Source organism: Molossus molossus, unplaced genomic scaffold (genome assembly GCF_014108415.1).
Source record: "Molossus molossus isolate mMolMol1 unplaced genomic scaffold, mMolMol1.p scaffold_m16_p_3, whole genome shotgun sequence".
NCBI classification, from domain to species: Eukaryota; Metazoa; Chordata; class Mammalia; order Chiroptera; family Molossidae; genus Molossus; species Molossus molossus.
The window spans coordinates 129221099-129244346 of NW_023425366.1; the positions used below are offsets into that span (position 1 = coordinate 129221099).

Here is a 23248-nt window from a genome sequence, read left to right on the forward strand (position 1 = left end):
TCCCTCCTCGACGCCCCCTCCCCATTTTCCTATGAAAACACTGAACCGGAGGGACAGATGGGTCCACAGTGCACAGGCGCTCGGCCTCTGCACTGCTGTCCCCAGGCCCAGCACAGAGCAGTGCTCAGCAAATGACTGTTGAATGAGTCAACACACACAGATTAACCATAATGAAACCAAGTACAACTAGTCTTCCCTCGCCACTTCGCGCTTCGACTTTCGCGACGTCGCTCTATCGTGGTTTTTTCAAATACTGTACTGTACTATACTATACTGTACTGTACTACACTGTACTGTACTGTACTACACTGTACCGTACTGCACTACACTACACTGTACTGCACTGCACACACTGCACTATACTGTACTTACTGTACTACACTGCACTACACTGCACTATGCTGTACTGAACTTACTGTACTACACTATACTGTATTATACTGCACTACACTGTTCTACACTACACTATACTGTACTGTACTACACGGCACTACACTGTACTACACTGTACTGTGCTATACCACACTATACTGTACTACACTGTACTGTGCTACACTGTACTGTATTGTACTGTACTATACTGCACTGCACTATATTATACCATACTGTACTTACTGTACTGCACTACACTGTACTGTATTGTACTGCACTACACAGCACTATACTGTACTTACTGTACTACACTATACTGTATTGTACCGTACTGTACTGCATTGTACAATACTGCACTATACTACACTGTACTGTACTACACTGTACTGTACTGTATTACACTGTACTATACTGTACTGTACTGTACTATATTGAAAAAAAACGCAATAGAGTGAAGCCGCGAACATCGAAGCACAAAGTGGCGAGGGACGACTGTATAAATAATCTACTTCACAAAAATCCATTTATCGCAGTAGAGTCTGAAATTGGTTAACTGATTAACCGCAATGAACGAGGGCTGGCTACAGTGATTCTGCCAATCCATAGTTACTGTAAGCACCACAGTGACTAATAGCAGAACCACTGCCCGGCCAGTGTGGCTCAGTGGTTGAGCATCGGCCCCTGCACCAAGACGTCACCAGTTCGATTCCCAGTCAGGGCATGTGCCCAGGTGTGGGCCTGATCCCCAGTGGGGGGCATGCAGGAGGCGGCCAATCGATGTTCTCTCTCATTGATGTTTCTATCTCTCTCTCCCTCTCCCTTCCTCTCTCTCTGGAATCAATAAAGAAAAAATATTTTTTAAAAAATAACAGACCCACTAATGACAACGCAGACTGCGCACTGGACCAGCGCCCACCCGAAGTGTGGAAAGACTGGGCATGTTGCAACATCACTGCTGGGCTGCGGGGCTGTGAGGACAGTGGCAAACTCCCCCATATTTGGGGACAAATCCAAGAGCTGCCACTTATTGATGCTGTGACTTCAGCCAAGTCTCTTTATCTCCCTAAACCTCAATTTTGTTCGTCAAGAAAACGGGAGAAATCATAGCGCCCACCTCACTGGACAGGGGTGAGGATGAGTGATGATCACCCAAAATAAGCACAGTCAGGTCATCGCTCTCTCTGCTGGGGGCCCCCTGAGCCCCTACCTGGGGGGAGGCCAAAGTTCTCAGGGTTTCCCGAAGGCCACGCGTGACTGCCTGTGTCTCACCCCCTCCAGCCACACTGGCCTCTTACTTCCTCTCCTGTCACACGTCCTTCTGCCTGGAAGACTCTGCACTCCAAATATCCATGGGCTCTCCCCCATCCCTTGGGTCTTTCGTTGTCATTCCTCACCCAAGGATATTTTTCTATTTATCTTCAGGTAGAGTGGGAGGGAGGAAGAGAGGGAGAGAGAGAAACATCGATGTGAGAGAGACACATTGACTGGTTGCCTCCCGCACAACCCCAACCAGGGCCAGGGACAAACTGCAACCGAGATATGTGCCCTTGACCGGAATCGAACCCGCAACTCTGGTCTGAGGGCTGCCGCTCCAAGCACTGAGCCAAACAAACCGGCCAGGGCTTGGTCTTTACACGAATGTCGGGTTCCTACTGAAACATGCCTTTTCAAAGTGTAATCCCCAGCACATCCTCCCTGACCCCTGCCCTTCTGTTTTCCTTCTTGACACTTATCCCCACACAGCATGCACCTGGGCAGTTCATTGTCACACACACACACACACACACACACACACAGGACCACGGGAAAGCAGGCTCCGGAGGGCAGGACCATGCTTTGCCATGCGGCCCTCTCAACAATCATTTGTTGCAGGACAGGAAGCAGCCCTGACTGTCAATGTGACGATCACAGTTGTCGACGGGCTTGCTGAAAGTCGTCTCCTCCTCCCCTGAGCAGGTGCGCGATGACACTTACTGAGCGTGTCCTACATGCCAGGTGCCACTGGGAACACATCAGAGGCTTGACCCACTGGTCCTCACGATACCCTAACCAGGTAGGAACTGTCATTGTGCCCATTTCCAAAGATGGACACTGAGGCACAGAGAGGCTAAGAAGCTCCCACAGTCCCAGTCAGTAAGCAGCAGAGCCAGGGTGCACACCCAGCCGGCCCCAGCACGGCAAACAGCCCCCCAGCCACTCTGGCCCCATGAAGCCAATTGTTTTCTGGTTGTTCTGCGTGTCCACCAGTGAACTGCCTGGGCCAGACACCGGGACGTGCTTCCAGGTCCCTGACACAGTGAGGCCCACTGGCCTGGGGACGTTTGCTGCTGTCACTTTGCAAACATTCCATCCAGCCCCTAGACAAGGAGGCCCCTCGATGCCAGCGACCCCGCCGAGACCCTGCTGCCATGGCCCGGGCAGGGGCCCCGACACTCACCAGGGCTGGGGTCCGTGCTGGGGCCCCTCTCACTGCTGTTCCAAACGGAGTTGAAGACCGCCCAGAGGAAGGCTTTGGGGGGTGGGCCGCCGGCCGTCTTAGAAGCCGCTTGTTGAAGGATATCAGGAAACTGTCGGGGGGAGAAGGTGAACGAGGAGAAGGAGATAATCATTAAAGCATGTTGAACATAAACTGAAATCAGAGTTTAAGCTATAACTGCCGCAGGTTTTTCTTCCTTCATAGCAGCTTCTTATATACTTAATTCCAGCCCAACTTACCTGGTTTCTACAAAGAACCATATAAAACGATACTCGGCCTCAGTAATAATTCAACAGATGTTCAGTAATATAAGTAATATACATCATTTACACAGGCTGGTCATGTGTGCACACACGGTGCTGGTGCATGTAAGGCCCAGACCAACGTGCACGTAGAAGTCTCAGCCCGCTGGCTGCGCACCCCTGCGAGAGAGCAAGGGGAAGGGCCAGAGTTCAGCCGCTGCGGCCTCACCCCTTCTCCTGGACCTCGGCACCCTGGGTGCAGCTGCAAGATCTGAGCCCTCTGAGCAGGAAGAAAACAAGCCAGCAGCAAGACAGACCCCACGCTCTCGCCCCTTCAAGCTCCTCCGCCTCTGACAGCAGAACACAGAGATACCTTCGTGGCAACAGAGCTTAATTCGTCTCCTGAGAAAAGCACTAGAAAGGGTCCCAAGTCCTTCGTCGTCTCAGCTGTCCAGTTCTGAGGGAAGCTAAGGAGAGATCAGAAGCAACGAATGGAAAAAAATGTGCTACTGTCTTTGTCCCCAGCATCCTTTTCTTTCTGAGACAGACTATGTTCAGAGGTACAGACTGTCAATCACGTGGTCCCGCGTCCCTGGCCAAGCCATTGAGCATGAGATGCAGGGTGACCAATCAGAATCATCCGTAGGAATCTCAGTGAAACCACTAGAGAAGCTCTCTTTCTTCTGATGTAGTAAAAAGGACATTGGAGGCTGTTCCTATCACCCATGGAGATCATAAAGCCACACCTAGGAATGCAGAGCTGAGGGACAGGAGGAGAATTCCTGATGGCATTATTTGAGCTCCTAGATTCAACCATGCCTGAAGTCCACTCCTGCAGTTTTCCATTACATTCTATTTCTAAACTGAATAAATTCCCCTTTTCTAGCTTGAGTTGAATTGTTAATTTTCTGTCATCACATCACAGCATTTTCTTCCTCCCTATTTAAATTACTTAAGTCTTCTCTCTTACAATAAGACAAACTTTCCTCTTGAACTTGACAGGTACTAACAGCAGAACGCAGAATGCACTGTTGTTCTTACAGAGACCACCAATGTCCACAGTGAAGTGCCTCACACCGTGTCTGGTGACATTTCTGAAGGAGGTCTGCCCAGATAGCAGTCGTAACCCCTCTTAGGACCCAAGCAAACCACTCCTGGCCAAAAAGCTATCTCCTTATCTCTTTAATTAAAAATAGTATCCCAGCCCTGCTGGTGTGGCTCAGTGGTGAGCACTGACCCTGCACCAAGAGATCGCTGGTTCAATTCTCGGTCAGAACACATGCCCAGGTTGTGGGCCGCATCCCCAGAGGGGGGCATGCAGGAGGCGGCCTATCAATGTTCTCCCTCATTGATGATTCTAGCTCTCCCTGCTCGTTCCTCTCTTTCTAAAATCAATTAAGAAAAAAAAAATTTTTTAAGTAGTACCCCAGTAGCCCATAAGCTCTGTGCAGACAAGAACACACCTGTCTCTCTAACCGCTGTGTCGTTGGTTCGAGCAGCAGGACTGTGGGCCCGCACTGCCGAGTCCTTCTCAGGCATCAGCTCAGTTACCATCACAACAGTCCTGTGGACACTGTTACTGTCCCCTCACCCAGATGTGAAAATAAAGTGCAAACATTAAGTTACATGTCCCAGGTCACACAGAGAGTAAACGATAGAAACAAGATTTCAATCCAAGGAGCCTTGGCTCCCGACCCCACGCCCTTGAACTCTACATGATCACACGGTGCCTGGGGTACAGTGATTTCTCCAAAAACCCTGTTGTCTAATCACTGACTGATGGCTCAGCCCTACTCAGCTCTCTGACCAACTTCAGAAAATTCTCCTCGGGAAAGAACAGTCTGTCTGCCCCGGGCTCTCATTCACCCAGAGCTGACAGTGCCTTGACTATTTACGTCATCGTCACTGCTATTATTTCATAACAGCGATACTGCCGCCTCCTTGCATATGTAAAACGCTATCTTTTCAAAGCACTTTCCCTTTCCGTACTCCAAGGTGTGCAGGACCACGGTGAGGCCCGGAGAGCAGCGACCACTGTCTCACTTCACAGGGACCCCGGAGCGTCTAACCTCCTCTGATGCCAGCACAGGCCCCTCCCCCGGAACTGGGCCAGCCCCTCACCTGTGCTGCTCCAGGAGCCCCGTGCCAGCACAGCCCCTCCCCCGGAACTGGGCCAGCCCCTCACCCGTGCTGCTCCAGGGGCCCCGTGCCAGCACAGCCCCTCCCCCGGAACTGGGCCAACCCCTCACCCGTGCTGCTCCAGGAGCCCCGTGCCAGCACAGCCCCCCACCCCCGGAACTGGGCCAACCCCTCACCCGGCTGCTCCAGGGGCCCCGTGCCAGCACAGCCCCCCTCCCCCGGAACTGGGCCAACCCCTCACCCGTGCTGCTCCAGGGGCCCCGTGCCAGCACAGGCCCCTCCCCCGGAACTGGGCCAGCCCCTCACCTGTGCTGCTCCAGGGGCCCCGTGCCAGCACAGACCCCCACCCCCGGCACTGGGCCAGCCCCTCACCCATGCTGCTCCAGGAGCCGGAGCCGCACTGCGGCCTTCTGCTCGGGGCTAAGGCCTGGGCAGTCTCTGAGGCCGTGCAGGGCAGGAGCCCAGGCCCTGGGGGACACTCCATGCTGGATGACAGCCGCCGGCAAGTGGCAGAGCAGCTTCCCCACAATGTCGACGGTGTACTCATCGGCAATGGAGTTGTTCTGAAACCGACAAGTGGAGCTGATGTGAAGACAGCCAGGCTCAAGATCGTGATTCCTTAAAAACATCTCCCACCCTAGTGACTCCACTTCTAGGAATATACCCTAAGAAGCCTGAAACACCAATCAGAAAGAATATATGTACTCCTATGTTCACAGCAGCACTATTTACAATCACTAAGATCTGGAAACAGCCCAAAGCCCATCAGTAGATGAGTGGATAAAAAAGCTGTGGTACATGTACACAGTGGAATACTATGCAGCTGTAAAAAAAGAAGGATCTCAGAGGTGGGATCAGGAGGAGGGTGTCAATGGGGGGAAAGGAGAAACATCTGTAATAAAAATACATTAATTAATAAAAAAAATTTTTTTAAAAAGAAGGGGATCTCTTACCCTTTGAGACAACATGGAGGGACCTGGAGAGTATTATATTAAGTGAAATAAGTCAGTCAGAGAAAGACAAGCATCATATGATCTCACTTATATGTGGAATCTAAGGAGCAAAACAAACTGATAAACAAGATAGGACCGCAGACATGGCAACATGGAGCAGACGGACAGATCTCAGAGGGAAGGTGGGAAGGAGGGTGGGAAGAGATCAATCAAAGAACTTACATACATATATGCACAGTCCATGGATACAGACAACAGACAGGTGAAGGCCGGGGGTAAGGTGGGAGACAGGTGGAGGGTGTCAAAGGGGGAGATGACGGACATCTCTAATACTCTCAATGATAAAATAATTTTTTTTCTTTATTGATTTTAGAGAGAGGAAGGGAGAGGGAGAAAGAGATAGAAACATCGATAAGAGAGAACATAGATCAGCTGCTCCCTGCATGCCCCCCACTGGGAATCAGGCCCACAACCTGGGCATGTGCCCTGGCCGGGAATGGAACCGGTGACTTCTTGGTGCATGGGTCAGTGCTGAACCACTGAGCAACACCAGCTGGGCGATAAAATAAATTTTTTTAAAAAATACTGCCCTGGCCCTGGCCAGTTTGGCTCAGCGGTTAGAGCATCGGCCTGTGGTCCATAGAGACCCGGGTTCGGTTCCCGCTAAGGGCACGTACTTCGGTTGCAGTTTGTCCCCGGCCCTGGTTGGTCGTGCGGGTGGCAGCCACTCGATGTGTCCCTTCACGTCGATGTTTCTCTCTCTCTCTCCCTTCCTTTCTCTCCCTCCCACTCTATCTGTACAAAAAATGGAAAAATATCCTCGGGTGAGGATAAAAAATAAAAAATAAAAAATACTGCCCTGGCTGGTTTGACTCAGTGGTTAGAGCATCAGCCCATGGACCAAAGAATCATGGGTTTGATTCCGGTCAAGGCCACATACCTTGGTTGCAGTTCGGTCCCCAGCCTTGGTCAGGGTCATGCAGAAGGCAACCAATTGATGTGTCTCTCTCACATCAATGTCTCTCTCTCTCTTCCCCCTCTCCCTCTCATTCTATCTGAAGATAAATGGCAAGATATCCTCAAGTGAGGATTAAAGAAAAAAAATACTTCCCATCCCTAAACCTCATAAAAATTCTGCGATCTGTATATCCTGCCCTCCCATGGCCTAGTAAGGAGAGCATGGGGCCTGATCTTATCCCAGGAAGACCTAAGCTGACCTCTGGGGAGACCCCCGGGAGCGAGTGTGGACAGAGGCTGGCACGAGATGAGCACATGGTGAATGAGGGCTGTCATTGTTGTCACTGCTCTGAGACCCCTGGTTCAACAACTATTAGAGCAATAGCACACAAACAACAAAAGCATCCCCGAAAGCTTGTGTGGCCTTGCAAGTCTTCAGCGCTCTCTCTCAACGTGACGAAAAGGGCTGGCATTTATTGAGTGCGTACTGTGTGCCGGGCACCGTGCTAAGTGTTGGCAGGCCTTGATCTGTCATCCATCTCCAAAGCAACTGCAAGAGGTAAGTCCTAATGTCATCCCTTTTAAAGATAAAGGAAATGGCAGCTGGTGGCAAGGCCGAGGTTCACACGAGGGCAGTCTTCCTTTGGGCCTTGGCATTAAACAACCCCTTGCCTGTTTCACACCCTCGATAACTCTGAGGGTAGTGCTCTTGTACCCATCTTGCAGATGAGGGACTGAAGCTCAGGGAAGGAAAGTGACGTTCCCACAGTCACATAACCAGTCACCAGCAGAGGCAAGTCTGGAACCCAGACTCTGTGTACTGTGTTCTTCCCAGGCTCCCAGAGGGGTTCCCCTCATTTGAGCCCCAAATGGCAGTCTCCAGAACCAGTGGCCAAGATGGCCCCACCCAGTGGCTTCCAAACCAGCTTTGAGACCCACAGCAGGCTTGAGATCCCAGCCAGGTCCCCTGAGGCCTCCCCGGAAGACCACAGAAACACAGAGGGGAAGGGACATAGTGAGAGGTCACTCAGGAAGGCTCCTTACCAGGCATTGCTGCACCTTCCTGAGGACCAGACTCTTTTTGTGGGGATCTAAGACCAAGGAGTCCAGCTGAGTCTTCCCCAGGCTGATCAGAACCGGCACACATCGGGAGGCTGGGACCGCAGCCAGGTAGCGAGCCCTGGAGAAAGATAGGGAGACCAGGGAAGGAAGACAATGGCTGCTCTGGCTTGCCCCCAAAATCAGGGTCTGCATGCCCAAGAGCTTTCCCAGGGGTTCTCTTTAAAAATCTGCGCTCCCAGTGATGTTGTGAGTCTCTGGGAAGGTAGTAAGCCTCTCATCCATCATGCTCCTCTCTATGGATGGGAGCCGAACTCCCCATCGGGCTCCTCTCTATGGATGGGAACCAAACTTCCCAACCTGCTCCTCTCCTGTGGATGGGAGCCGAACTTCCCATCGGGCTCCTCTCCTATGGATGGGAACCGATCTTCCCATCGGGCTCCTCTCCTATGGATGGGAACCGAACTTCCCATCGGGCTCCTCTCCTATGGATGGGAGCCGAACTTCCCATAGGGTCCTCTCTATGGATGGGAACCAAACTTCCCATCAGGCTCCTCTCCTGTGGATGGGAACCGAACTTCCCATCGGGCTCCTCTCCTATGGACGGGAACCGAACTTCCCATCGGGCTACTCTCCTATGGATGGGAGCCGAACTTCCCATAGGGCTCCTCTCCTGTTCATGGGAACCGAACTTCCCATAGGGCTCCTCTCCTGTGGATGGGAACCGAACTTCCAATCAGGCTCCTCTCCTACGGAAGGGGCCGAACTTCCTATCATGCTCCTCTCTATGGATGGGAACCGAATTTCCCATCGGGCTCCTCTCCTATGGATGGGAACCGAACTTCCCATCGGGCTCCTCTCCTATGGATGGGAACCGAACTTCCCATCGGGCTCCTCTCCTGTGGATGGGAGCCGAACTTCCCATCATGCTCCTCTCTTATGGATGGGAACCGAACTTCCCATCAGGCTCCTCTCCTACGGATGGGGGCCGAACTTCCCAACCTGCTCCTCTCCTGTGGATGGGAGCCGAACTTCCCATCGGGCTCCTCTCCTATGGATGGGAACCGATCTTCCCATCGGGCTCCTCTCCTATGGATGGGAACCGAACTTCCCATCGGTCTCCTCTCCTATGGATGGGAGCCGAACTTCCCATAGGGTCCTCTCTATGGATGGGAACCAAACTTCCCATCAGGCTCCTCTCCTGTGGATGGGAACCGAACTTCCCATCGGGCTCCTCTCCTATGGACGGGAACCGAACTTCCCATCGGGCTACTCTCCTATGGATGGGAGCCGAACTTCCCATAGGGCTCCTCTCCTGTTCATGGGAACCGAACTTCCCATAGGGCTCCTCTCCTGTGGATGGGAACCGAACTTCCAATCAGGCTCCTCTCCTACGGAAGGGGCCGAACTTCCTATCATGCTCCTCTCTATGGATGGGAACCGAATTTCCCATCGGGCTCCTCTCCTATGGATGGGAACCGAACTTCCCATCGGGCTCCTCTCCTATGGATGGGAACCGAACTTCCCATCGGGCTCCTCTCCTGTGGATGGGAGCCGAACTTCCCATCATGCTCCTCTCTTATGGATGGGAACCGAACTTCCCATCAGGCTCCTCTCCTACGGATGGGGGCCGAACTTCCCAACCTGCTCCTCTCCTGTGGATGGGAGCCGAACTTCCCATCGGGCTCCTCTCCTATGGATGGGAACCGATCTTCCCATCGGGCTCCTCTCCTATGGATGGGAACCGAACTTCCCATCGGTCTCCTCTCCTATGGATGGGAGCCGAACTTCCCATAGGGTCCTCTCTATGGATGGGAACCAAACTTCCCATCAGGCTCCTCTCCTGTGGATGGGAACCGAACTTCCCATCGGGCTCCTCTCCTATGGACGGGAGCCGAACTTCCCATAGGGCTCCTCTCCTATGGATGGGAACCAAACTTCCCATCGGTCTCCTCTCCTGTGGATGGGATCCGAACTTCCCATCATGCTCCTCTGTATGGATGGGAACCGAATTTCCCATCGGGCTCCTCTCCTATGGATGGGAACCGAACTTCCCATCGGGCTCCTCTCCTATGGATGGGAACCGAACTTCCCATCGGGCTCCTCTCCTATGGATGGGAACCGAACTTCCCATCGGGCTCCTCTCCTATGGATGGGAACCAAACTTCCCATCGGTCTCCTCTCCTGTGGATGGGATCCGAACTTCCCATCATGCTCCTCTGTATGGATGGGAACCGAACTTCCCATAGGGCTCCTCTCTATGGATGGGAACCGAACTTCCCATCGGGCTCCTCTCCTATGGATGGGAACCGAACTTCCCATCGGGCTCCTCTCCTGTTCATGGGAACCGAACTTCCCATCGGGCTCCTCTCCTGTTCATGGGAACCGAACTTCCCATCGGGCTCCTCTCCTGTTCATGGGAACCGAACTTCCCATCGGGCTCCTCTCTATGGACGGGAACCGAACTTCCCATCGGGCTCCTCTCCTATGGATGGGAACCGAACTTCCCATCGGTCCCCTCTCCTGTGGATGGGATCCGAACTTCTCATCATGCTCCTCTCCTATGGATGGGAACCGAACTTCCCATCGGGCTCCTCTCCTATGGATGGGAACCGAACTTCCCATCGGGCTCCTCTCCTGTTCATGGGAACCGAACTTCCCTTCGGGCTCCTCTCCTGTGGATGGGAACCGAACTTCCCATCGGGCTCCTCTCCTGTTCATGGGAACCGAACTTCCCATCGGGCTCCTCTCTATTGATGGGAACCGAACTTCCCATCGGGCTCCTCTCCTGTGGACGGGAACCGAACTTCCCATCGGGCTCCTCTCCTGTTCATGGGAACCGAACTTCCCTTCGGGCTCCTCTCCTGTGGATGGGAACCGAACTTCCCATCGGGCTCCTCTCCTGTGGATGGGATCCGAACTTCTCATCATGCTCCTCTCCTATGGATGGGAACCGAACTTCCCATCGGGCTCCTCTCCTGTTCATGGGAACCGAACTTCCCATCGGGCTCCTCTCCTGTTCATGGGAACCGAACTTCCCTTCGGGCTCCTCTCCTGTGGATGGGAACCGAACTTCCCATCGGGCTCCTCTCTATGGACGGGAACCGAACTTCCCATCGGGCTCCTCTCCTATGGATGGGAACCGAACTTCCCATCGGGCTCCTCTCCTGTTCATGGGAACCGAACTTCCCATCGGGCTCCTCTCCTGTTCATGGGAACCGAACTTCCCATCGGGCTCCTCTCTATGGACGGGAACCGAACTTCCCATCGGGCTCCTCTCCTATGGATGGGAACCGAACTTCCCATCGGTCTCCTCTCCTGTGGATGGGAACCGAACTTCCCATCGGGCTCCTCTCCTGTTCATGGGAACCGAACTTCCCTTCGGGCTCCTCTCCTGTGGATGGGAACCGAACTTCCCATCGGGCTCCTCTCCTGTTCATGGGAACCGAACTTCCCATCGGGCTCCTCTCTATTGATGGGAACCGAACTTCCCATCGGGCTCCTCTCCTGTGGATGGGAGCCGAACTTCCCATCGGGCTCCTCTCTATGGATGGGAGCCGAACTTCCCATCGGGCTCCTCTCCTGTCATGGGAACCGAACTTCCCATCGCGCTCCTCTCTATGGATGTGAACCGAACTTCCCATCGGGCTCCTCTCTATGGATGGGAACCGAACTTCCCATCGGGCTCCTCTCTATGGATGGGAACCGAACTTCCCATCGGGCTCCTCTCTATGGATGGGAACTGAACTTCCCATTGGGCTCCTCTCTATGGATGGGAACCGAACTTCCCATCAGGCTCCTCTCCTATGGATGGGAAGCGAACTTCCTGTCACTATGCTTTAGCAGCAATTATCCCAGAATAGTATCATCATAAACATAAGTTGACTGATAGATCGGTCGAGGAGAGACAAGGAGACAAGGCCAAGACACAGAGAAGAAGGCGGGACAAAGAGGAGCGGTAATGAAATAGAAAGGGGAAGGACGGAAGCATAGGAGAGTGAGGAGAGCAGCAGAAGTGCCGCCCTCCCCTCATCTCTGGTGCAGCACTGCCCCCTAGCTCCTGGCTGTGTGTTCTCAACAGGTGCAACATCACCCCCAAGGGGAAAGAAACTGGTTTGGGGAGGAAGGGAGGGAATGAAAATAACGTTATTACAATTATTTGTGACCCACCAACAAAATTGTTCCCTGTCGTTTCTCTCACTAGGGAGAAATGAAAGTCTTCTCCTAGGGAAGCGATCATGAAACGAGATTAAGAAAGACTGCTCTAGCCCTGGCCGGTTTGGCTCAGCGGTTAGAGTGTCGGCCTGCGGTACAGAGAGACCCGGGTTCGGTTCCCGCTAAGGGCACCTACCTCGGTTGCAGTTTGTCCCTGGCCCTGGTTGGTCGTGCGGGTGGCAGCCACTCGATGTGTCCCTTTCACATCGATGTTTCTCTCTCTCTCTCTTCCTCTCTCTCCCTCCCGCTCTATCAGAACAAAGGATGGAAAAATATCCTCGGGTGAGGATAAAAAAAAAAATTGAAAAGAAAGACTGCTCTAGACCCTGTCCTCCCTCATCACCCGTGACTGTTCCAAAACCGAGCAGAACATCCTCTTCTTCCTCTTTGCCACACCAGACTCCTCCTCCCTTTGCCCCAACATCACTGCTGTGTCCTTATGCAACTAAATCTCTTCTTGTCTCTCCATTCCCAGGACCACTGCCTTGTTTCTTCATTTATTCCTTCACTCACTCAGCGGCACCTGCGGAGCCTCTACTGTGTGCCAGGCACCGTGCTGGACTCCAGCTACAGCTGTGAACAGACACGAGGGGCAGTCCCTGCTCTCAGGAGGCTCCCTTCCAGGGGGACGCTGAAACCAGTGGATAAAACAGTCGTTTCAGCTACTGAGACACGTAGGGAAGAAAATAAGATGGCTGTAATGCGACGGTGGGGACCGCCAGGAGAGCCCCTCTAAGGCAGCACCACTTGAGCTGAGACATGGATAAGGGAAGGAGACACCATGCCGAGGTCACGGCACCCTCCCTCCCCGGGCCCCTGCACCCTGTCACGCAGTGGCGATGACCTTTCTGAAAGGTGAACCTGAGGGCTGTGCCCAGCACGGGCCTCGCTGGCCTGACAACTACACCCAGGGGCACACCCTGCGTCCCCGAGCACTTCACTGTACTTAGCACTGCTGGACAGACGTCCCTTGTGGCCCTGCCTGGAGGGACCCCCTTGAACTCTCTCACCCACCTCATTCTTCAAGTTTAGTTAGTCTTGCCTGACTCTCCAGTCTGAAGAAGGTATCCCTCCTCTGCTCCCAGGGTCCAGTACTCATCCCCATGGTAACAGACCCGGCTTTCTGTTACCCCTCACTGTAAGTCACTGTGCTTCGGGTGGAGCCCAGTTCACAGCCAGCCAGGCAAAGCTACCCCCTGCCCAACCCCAGGGATTGGTCAAGGAGAGCAAACTGGCTCAATGTGGGCCAACGGGAGTCAAACGCAAGACTTACTGAGAAGAACGGGAAGAGAAAGTCTTTTCTCCGAATATGAAACTACAAAGATGTAACCTTGGATCTGTCGGGGCCAGCACAGAGAAAGAATCTGCCCGACAGAGAAGCCTCCAGGGGAAAGCTGGGCTGAGGCAGATGACATCATTTTAGCCCCTGGATCCAGCCATGCCTGAAATTCATCCCTGGACTTTCCAGTTACCTAAATCCAAATTTGCCTTTTATTGCCTAAGCCAGTGTGAATTAAGATTCTGTCACTTTCAACTAAATATCAGTTTGATATTATACTTGGCTTTATGCTTGTCTACTTCCCCCTAAGAGTTTATTAGCTCTTATAAGGGGAAAACTTAGTTATCTCAAAGGACTGGTACATAGTAAGCACTTGATAAATATTTTTTGAATGAATGAAGACAATAACAGCAAGAGGAGGAAGAGGGAAACCGTGTTCAGACCATATTTTAAAAGTAGGGCTGCCCCCCAGGCCTGAGTGCCCACACATACCAGGAAAAATCCCAGAGCTCACCTCGGCCCTGGTTCCCCCGGGGCGTGGGCCCGCAGGGAGGCCAGCCCGGCAGGGAGGCCAGCCCGCAGGGAGGCCAGCCCGCAAGGCCCACTTCACAGGCCTGGGCGGCTTTGGCTTTGGCTTTTGAATAACAAGAAAGAGCAGGGTCTGAAAGAGCTAAGTGGAGCTCAGCACTTAAATCCCGGTTCTCAGGGTTCACTGTCCACGCTGCCTCTGGTTCCTCACAAAGACCTGGGGTGAGTCCCCCCAATCTTACTGCTGAGCCAGGAAGGGGGCCCACGCTTACTTACGGGAGGGCAGCCAAGAGGAAGGGCCGCATGAAGGACCTGGAGACCTCCCAGTACTTCCACGCCAAACAGTTAACCTGGAGAGGAAGAGAGGTCTAAGCACTCGGTGAACTAGGCCGCAGCGTGAACCGGTTCTCTCGGGGCCAGCACCTCCCAAGCACCTCCCGCGCTTGCTCACGGAACAGAACGCCCTCGGGTGGGGTGCCGCCAGGGCACCCCGTTTATGCGTGAGGAAACTGAGGCAACAAGACGAACCCAAAGTTAGTGTGAGAACGCTCACCACAGCTGGTTCGTGACGGCAATGACCCCAGATGTCACCATGACGCTGTCAGAGGGGATGGTTAAGTGAACAACAGTGGTCACTATGCAGCTACCTTGTCTCCACGTGGCAGATGTACACACTTACTATGGAGTGGTGGCCATGCCTAGTTCACATGTGTACACGTGTTGTATGTAAAGCTAAACAGAACAGTGTACACAGCATGAGCTCACCTGTGCTGTTTGAGTTACACGTAAACATGTCGTATACCCAGACACTCTCAAGGTGGAGGCCGAGCCTCCGGGGCTGCCCCTGGAGCAGGTGCCTGGGCACTGCTGGCGTTCGGGCGGGCACGCCCTGCTGCGGGCTGTCTGCGTTCCGGGGTGCGGAGCAGCGCCCCAACTCCACACACTACATGCGGAAGCATCTCCCTCGAGTGTAACAGCCAAACGTGTCTTCAGAGATGGCCAAAGGGCCCCCTGTTGAGAACCACTGTTCTAGGGGAAATTTTACTTTCTATTTTTTATACAATAACCATGTGTTTTCAGCAGAAGTATTTTTAAAAGGGCAACTTTTCCAATTAACTAGTATGTGGCAGTTCTAAGGGCTGGTGGAGCCCAGGCAGGGAGCTTTGTCGGGGCACCAGCTCTGCTGGGACGTGCAGGTGTTCCTCGGGGCAGCTCTGACCCCACCCACCCCTCCACCCGGCCAGGCTTTCCATCCCATCAACGGTTCTCACCAGGGAATTGGTTAGAAATGTGAACCATGGGGTGTCACCCAGACCCACTCTGAGAGAAAGTCTGCAATCTGGATTTTTAACACTTTTATTGAGGTATAATTGTATGCAAAGAACTACACTATGTTTAATGTGTACAATTTGATGAGTCTGGACGTATGCAAACACCTATGAAACCATGACTTCAGTCAAGGTCATAGACAGGCCCCGCACCTCCCAAAGTGTCCTTGTGTCCTTTTGCTTTTGTGAGAAGGGCATGTAGCATGAGAGCTCCCCCCGCAGATCTGCAGGGCACGAAAGCATGTCACTGGCCGCAGGTGCGGGTCACACAGCAGAGCTCTGGGACCAGCTCCTCCAGCCACAGACACTCGGCACCCACTGGCCCCCAGTGCTCAGGGGTGTCCTCAACCACTGGGAAAACGAAGTTTCAGTGAAAAAGAAAACACTCTTAGAGCAGCGTTTTGTGCCCGGCTACCCCTCGCCAGGATGAGGGTGCCAGAGGGCGGGAAGGTCTTCAGTCTCGGGGACAGGACTGGGAACATGCAGAACAGCGTACCTTCCTCTGCACTTGAAGCTCAAATCAGTCTGGAATGACCAGCCTGTGGCAGCGGCCGTGGGGGCCTGGGATGACCAGCCCGTGGCAGCGGCCGTGGGGGCCTGGGATGACCAGCCCGTGGCAGCGGCCGTGGGGGCCTGGGATGACCAGCCCGTGGCAGCGGCCGTGGGGACCTGGGATGACCAGCCCGTGGCAGCGGCCGTGGGGGCCTGGGATGACCAGCCCGTGGCAGCGGCCGTGGGGACCTGGGATGACCAGCCCGTGGCAGCGGCCGTGGGGACCTGGGATGACCAGCCCGTGGCAGCGGCCGTGGGGACCTGGGATGACCAGCCCGTGGCAGCGGCCGTGGGGGCCTGGGATGACCAGCCCGTGGCAGCGGCCGTGGGGACCTGGGATGACCAGCCCGTGGCAGCGGCCGTGGGGGCCTGGGATGACCAGCCCGTGGCAGCGGCCGTGGGGGCCTGGGATGACCAGCCCGTGGCAGCGGCCGTGGGGACCTGGGATGACCAGCCTGTGGGAGTGGCCGTGGGGCCTGGGTACTGGGAGCGTGTGAGGGAGGACCGGAGGCAGCCCGCCCCGTACCCAGCCCGCATCTCGGCTTGCGTCAGAACGACCCTGGCATACATATTTGAAGCACAGGCAGTGCAGGGTCAGCTCCCAGGGTCGGAGGAGGGGCACGGAAGCAGGAAAGTACCTGATAAGGTGACAGCAGCGAGAGGTTGTTCTCGAAATACTGGAAATGGGCCAGGAAGGAGTCGGCGCTCAGGGCATTGATGTGGGAACACGTCACACCTTTGACCAGCTGCCCGGCACTAGAAAACAGGACCGGGGCCGGTCAGCCAGGAGAGGAGAGAGAGGGCAGAGCTGACCTGGCACAGGCTACAGAGGGACTGCCCGCCCCCTGCTGGGAAATCAGGCCCGAGCGCCGGCCGCCCCAGCGAGCTGCCTGTCCTACCTCAGGAGCTCGGCCGGCCTTCTGGTGGTCGCAGACAGGAGCTCGTACAGGAACAAGGCCTGTGGGAGAACGGAGGCCAGCGTGGCTGCAGCACCCCACGAAGAGCTGTGGTGCCCAGCACTGTGCAGCCCTGTGGGGAAGGCACACCACGATCCCATCCCACAGATGGGAGAACAGGCGTGCCAGCCCCTCGCTGGCCAGGACCACACGGCTGCCGGGGCAGAGCACACAGGCTCCCACCCGGCCTCTCCCTGGGCCCAGGTGAGCGAGGAGCAAGCCGGGAGGTTTCCCTCCTGTGCTTCCCGAAGCCGCTGCCCAGTTGCGGACCCTCCGAAGCCCCTATTTCCATGCCCACCTGGTCAATCCTGGACACATGACACCCCCGGAGGGAAGAGTGACGAGACGGATGAGGAGGCCAGGATGGGCCAGTGAAACCAACTACGTGATTAGAGGGTGGGAACTTGCAGGCCCAACCCGGCCCTCCAAGGAGGGAGGGGCTGGAAGTCCAATCAATCGCCTTGGCCAGTGAGTTCATCAATCATGCCCAGGCAATGACGCCTCCATAAACCCAGAGGACAGGGTTCTGAGAGCCACCGGGCTGGTGAGCGCACGGCTAGCGGGGAGACCGGGACCTGGAAGGACAGGGAAGCTGGGGACTCGCTCCCCAACCCTGCGCTGCGTCGTCCCCATCTGGCCCGCCCGAGCTAGTCTTTCCTAATAAACCAGTGGTCTGGTGAGTGAAACGTTTCTCTGAGCCCTGCAGCTGTTCTAGCAAATTAACCAAACCCCGGGTGTGCCGGGAACCTCCGATCTATGACCAGTCGGTCAGATGCACAGGGGACAGCCGGCACCGGCAGTGGGCATCTGGGGGACAGTCCTGGGGGACTGAGCTCTTAACTGTGCCACCTGACACTTCCTCCAGGCAGGTGTGTCAGGACTGAGCTGAACTGTAGGACCCCCCAGTTAGTACTGGCCACGTCCCTGGTGTGGGGAACCCCTCACACACTCGGAGCTGGTGTGGGAAGCAGCGTGGTCATACCTGACTCCTCCGAAGCCCCTTCCCCTTTAGGACGGTGGAGTTGAATCTGGGTTCCCTCCTTAAGTCGAAGAGGGACACTTCCTTGAAGAACGCCCCTTGTATTTCCACAACACCTGCGGCGGCGTGTCCGGCCTCCATCATCTGCCGAGAGGGAGAGAGACTCACCGCCGGCCAGGAGCTGTGACAAGGCCGGGCCCCTGCGCTTCCCGGGCCGAGTCCCGCAGACCTGTCCGCAAACCCCTGAGGGGGCAACCACCACGGTCCTCTTTCACAGCTGGGAAAACTGTGCTTGATGGGTGAGACTCAAGCTCACGTCCATCTCCTCTCAAAACCTGTGCTCTTCACTGTGACCACATGTGCTCCTGCTGGTGCTGACTTTGGGCCAAACCTGTCCTTTGGTTCTTAGACGTTGCGATTGGAAGGGGCGAGTCTGAGAGAACAGGACAGAGGGCCACTGCCCAGTGAAGAGGAGGACCCCGCGTCCCTTTGAACCATGGACGGGGCTTTCGGAAGCCCCGGGAACATGGAATTCATTTTCAGATGGGAAAAGAAACCTTTTAACATATTATTACATCAAGAAACCTGACTGAAAAAGGGTTCCAGATTAGATTTGCTGGGGAGGGTGCCAGGTCTGGGAAGAACCAGGGCATGAGCCGAGGGTCTTTGTGGAAGGCAGGGGAGGGGGCACCCAAGGAAGGTGTTCCCGGGCTCGACACCCTCACCCAAGGCGGAGCTAGTCCCCACTCCAACCCCCAACCGCACGCTCTGTGGCCACGTGGCGGGGCCGGCCACCCCTCACCTTGCTGAGGACGCCGTGCTGCTGGGCCGGGGACAGGTCGGACACGTGCGCGGAGCCGGTGCCGCTCAGGAGCTGCGTGAGGGCCCGGCGGTCCATGCCGTAGAAGGCCTGGGTGCCGACCCCAGCCAGCAGCACACCCATCTGGCTGATGTTGTGGAAGGACAGCACCTGCATGAGGACAGGCCTGTCACCTCGCGGCACTTCCCAGGCCCCTGCGTGGCCGCAGCAGGGTGGGCGCCGGGGCACCCGTGAGCCAGATGCACGCTGCCCCCAGGCCTTCCTTCCGCCCTCAGGAAAGAGAGCTGAACGTCAAAACATGACAGGGGGTAGCTCTCCCGGGGGAGGGCTCTGCTGCGACCACCGCACCAACACCCACCCGGGGGCACCCACCCGGGGCCACCCACCCTCAGCCGGGGAAAGGGCTGCTTTGTGTCTCATCTGAACTAGCTGACAACATTCAAAATATGAGGAACTCCCATACAAATCCAGATCTGAGTCCCTGTTTTTTCATCTGAACACCAGGCAACATGGGCCCACACTGGCAACAAGGTAAGAGCTGACCAGCAGCTGCCCCTTGGCAGGTCCTGGGCACTCAGCTGACCCAGTCCCGACCCCGTCACGGTGCCTACGGAGCCCTCCCTTCTCATCATGCCCCCTGCCAAGCCCCCGGCATAGCAAAGCCCACGCTCCTTGGCCCCGTGTGGAAACTCGGAGCTGAAGTGAAGATGTGTCAGGATGTGAGTCTGATATGTCCTCACAACTCCGATTGCAGCTGGCACCCGATCAGGAATCACGTGTGTTCCCTCCTCCGCCCTGTGTGAGGGTCTGGATGCTCTCCACAGACACAGAGGCATCCGCTGGTGCTACACAAAGATGGCGGAGTGGTTTCCTTCAGTTCCACTCTGTAGAATGGGTGGTCAGTTACTGTCCCCAGAGAAGGCAAGACCACCCTGGCCAGTGTGGCTCCGTGGTTAGAGCGTCAGCCTGCTCACTGAAGGGTGGCTGGTTTGATTCCCAGTCAAGGGCAGGTACCTGGGTTGCAGGTTCAGTCCCAGGCCCTAGTCAGGGCACGTGTGGGAGGCAACCAATTGATGTGTCTCTCTCATCAATGTTTCTCTCTCTCCCTCTGTCCTTCCCTTCCTGCCTTGCACTCTCTCTAAAAGTCAATGAAAAAAATATCCTTAGGCGAAGATTAACAAGAAGAAGAAGAAGAAAGGAGAAGGAGAAGGAGAAGGAGAAGGAGAAGGAGAAGGAGAAGGAGAAGGAGAAGGAGGAGGAGAAGAAGAAGAAGAAAGCAGCAAGGACTTTCGAACTCTTAGCTTCTTGGTGAAAGTCACCTTGTAGGAAGAGTTGGCTGCTAGGGAAGAGATAAGCCACTTTGTGCAGGGCTGGGGAATGAGACAGGCTCCTCAGCTCCCTAAAATCAAATTGGAAGAGAAGTTGCCAGGTGAACTCAGGTGGCCCAGTCAAAGCAGGGAAGGGCTGCCAAGCCTTCCAACTGAAGTCACCCCCAGGCTAGAGGGGACAGGCCAGACGAGTGGGCGAGCCTTGGCCTGAGTCAGTGAGGGTGGGCTGGGCAGCGGCCATGGCACCCTGATGCTGCAGTCAGCATGGGAGTTCAGCAAGCAGGCTCTGAAGCCAGGTGCCCTGGGTTCAATCCCAACTGCGGCCCTTTTACGTGACACCGCGAACTCCCTTCTATGCTCTGTGCCTGACACGAACGACCTGGAAAATGAGTTAAAGAACTGCTGCTCTCATAGGGTTGTCGGGAGGACTCAGTGATCAACTCACTTAGAGCCGAGCCTAGCACAGTGAGCGCTTAATAAATGTCTGTCTGGTCCCAATCCAATCCTCATGGGCCAGCTGGCTTCTGGGGAATGGGTTTGAGAGGGAACTAGAGGAGCAGAACCCAACATGTTTAGGGCTCGTGTCTCTGCAGCCCCTTCTACCGGGCCCGGCGCGAAGAGACTAATACCCTGCGAAAAAGGCCCATTTCCCGCCCGGAGCAGCTGGAGCCTAAACCAGACACGTGCTCCCTGCATCGCCACACACAGGAGACAGCTGGGGCGGCCAGGGCGCCTGGCTTCACAGCCTGCTTGCTCAGGGCCCTCTCACAGGACTTCCGTGGGGACAGTTCCCTCTGTGCAGCCCAAGACTGGGTAAAGTAGCCCTGTCCCTGGTCTCAGGTGCAGTGTGGGTGACTGCCCTGCTTGGCTCTCACTCGCGCTCACACGCCGGGTCATGTGTGCCCAACCTCTTCCCGTGTGCTGACGACATAACTCCTGCAGACACCTATGGAACAGATGCTATCGTTGCCCCTCTTATCTTACAAATAGGGAAACTGAGGCAAGAGAAATGAAGCCAATTGTCCAAGGTCACAAATGTCCAGCTAATAAATGGCAGGAGGACGTGAACCCAGGAGTCCCCCTCAGCACTATCCGCTGTGTGCACAGAGCGAGCCCGAGGGGGCAGGGCGCCAACGCTCAGAGCTCCACTGACCTTCTCATGGGCCAAGCACTTGGCAGACAGGATGATGATCTGGCTCTTGGTCCAGCCCGACACCTGGCTGAGGGTGGAGATGGCGCCGTGCACAGCCTCGGGCGAGAGGGATCCCAGCTGCCTGTGGGTCAAGCCCACAACCGCGTCCGACAAAGAGCCCAGGGTCTCGTTGAGCGTCTGGTTCTCCGTGGCGATGTCCAGGAGGTCGGCTTTGAGCTAGCGGGGGAGAAGCTGGGATGAGGGTCGACAGCAGGTAGGACGGTGGTTCCCCCTGCCTTCATCCTGGGGTGCAAGGGCTCCATGACCCTCCACCACCCTGCCTGGCCAAAGGGAGAGGGTCTCTGCCTGAGAATGAGTCTCCCCCTGAGAACACCGCCTTCTCTGGCCTTGACCTGAATACGCTACAACTGACTGAGCTTCATTTAAATATTAATTTGTTGCTAGATCAACCTTGAAGCATGTCAACTTCACCCATAACCGCCGCCACACTCCCGTAGTATCTGTTTTCCTTTTGTGACCTTGAACTCTGCAGCTGTAGATATGGCTGTTCTCCTTTTATGAAATATCCAGGGGTTTTTAATGACAATATACAGTCTATATAAAAGTAATTCCCAATGATAACAAAAAGTAAGTCTCCCTCGTACAAATAATTGATCAGTAATTGCGTGTATAGGCTTCTATGACTGCTTATGCCTTTATAATATGTCCTTTATCAATAAACCACAGTACATGATTTTTACATAATCATAATATGAACAAAAGTGCGCTTTCTAAATTTTTTACTTAAAATATCTTCCAAGTTTTCACGCTTCTGTGATCACCTTAACAATTATTTTATTCTAAAATGTCTGTCTAGCTATAGTCAATTCCTTCCATCTTGTAACATGACCTCTGCACAAAAGAATGAAAGCGAGCAGGGTTCATGTTTTAACGCCTGAATTTACAGGAACGACATGTACTCATTTCAGATGAGTGTACCCAGCGTTGCAGGCAGTCCTGAAATGGGCACTGGGGGGCAGCCGAGGGCAGCGGAAGAAACCAGGGTCCCAGCTCCCGGTTCTCCGGATTCAGCGCTTCCTCCCCAGCTCAGCCTCCGCGTCCGCGGGCGGCAGGAGGCTGCTCCTCCGGCCGGTCTTCCGCCAGCAGCCTCCGCACCACCTGGGAGCGCCTTCGAGACGCAGCCTCGGGCCCCATCGGACCTGCGGACGGACTCGAAGCTGCTGCTGCCCCTGTAAGTTCGAGGTGGCTGCTCTGACAGAACTTTGGTCTCATCGAACTTTTCCCGACACTGTTTGGTGTTGCTTCTCCCCGTTTTTCGCTCATGTGTTTGAGATACCATCTACTCTGGCCGGGCCTGGACCCTGATTAACCCTACATGCTTCTCTCAAAGGCCAGACAAGATTCCCCATTTCTCAGGGTAGTAAAAGTGAGGCCGCGGCCCAGGCTGTGCGTCCCTTCTGCACCTTCTGAACGCCGGCCTGGAAGCCCCTGAGACGGCTGCACTTGATCATCTGGTGAAGGAGCACGTGGGCCAGGGCGGCGTCCAGCAGCTCCAGGTCCTCATAGAAGCAGACGAGCAGCCCCAGCCTGTTGGAGGAGACGGTGTTTGCAGAGCGCAGGGACCTGGGCAAGACAAGCAGCGGAGCTGGACCCGGAGCTCAAGCCGTCCAGCTCTGTCATCTCTCCTGGGCGGTCAGGGGCTCGAGAGAAGCACGGTGCTGAGCTGGCCACAGAAATGCCCATTTCCACCTGCATATAAGGTGTGGTCCACCAAGGGAGTCTCTGGGCACAGATTCATTTCCAGGATGCTTTGCAACCTGTACCTCCTGATTACAACTTCAAAAGGAAAGAAAAAGACGGAGACAGAACAGTGTTGGGCAGAAGTGGGATTTGAACCCTGGGAGCACTATAC

At 55.0% G+C, this 23248-nt stretch overlaps 1 protein-coding gene across 1 annotated transcript in view; it reads right to left on the reverse strand.

Annotated features, from left to right (window-relative positions):
- OTOA (otoancorin) overlaps positions 1-23248 on the reverse strand; it is an 80316-nt gene that overhangs the window by 19480 nt on the left and 37588 nt on the right. Inside the window, exons 11-21 of the mRNA XM_036279772.1 lie at positions 22800-22923; positions 21337-21552; positions 18838-19005; positions 18039-18179; positions 17000-17058; positions 16739-16856; positions 14497-14570; positions 8184-8319; positions 5602-5792; positions 3464-3557; positions 2810-2939 (exon numbers count right to left, since the gene is read on the reverse strand). Of these exons, the coding sequence (XP_036135665.1) occupies positions 2810-2939; positions 3464-3557; positions 5602-5792; positions 8184-8319; positions 14497-14570; positions 16739-16856; positions 17000-17058; positions 18039-18179; positions 18838-19005; positions 21337-21552; positions 22800-22923 (1451 nt within the window). The remainder of the gene's footprint in view (positions 1-2809; positions 2940-3463; positions 3558-5601; positions 5793-8183; positions 8320-14496; positions 14571-16738; positions 16857-16999; positions 17059-18038; positions 18180-18837; positions 19006-21336; positions 21553-22799; positions 22924-23248) is intronic.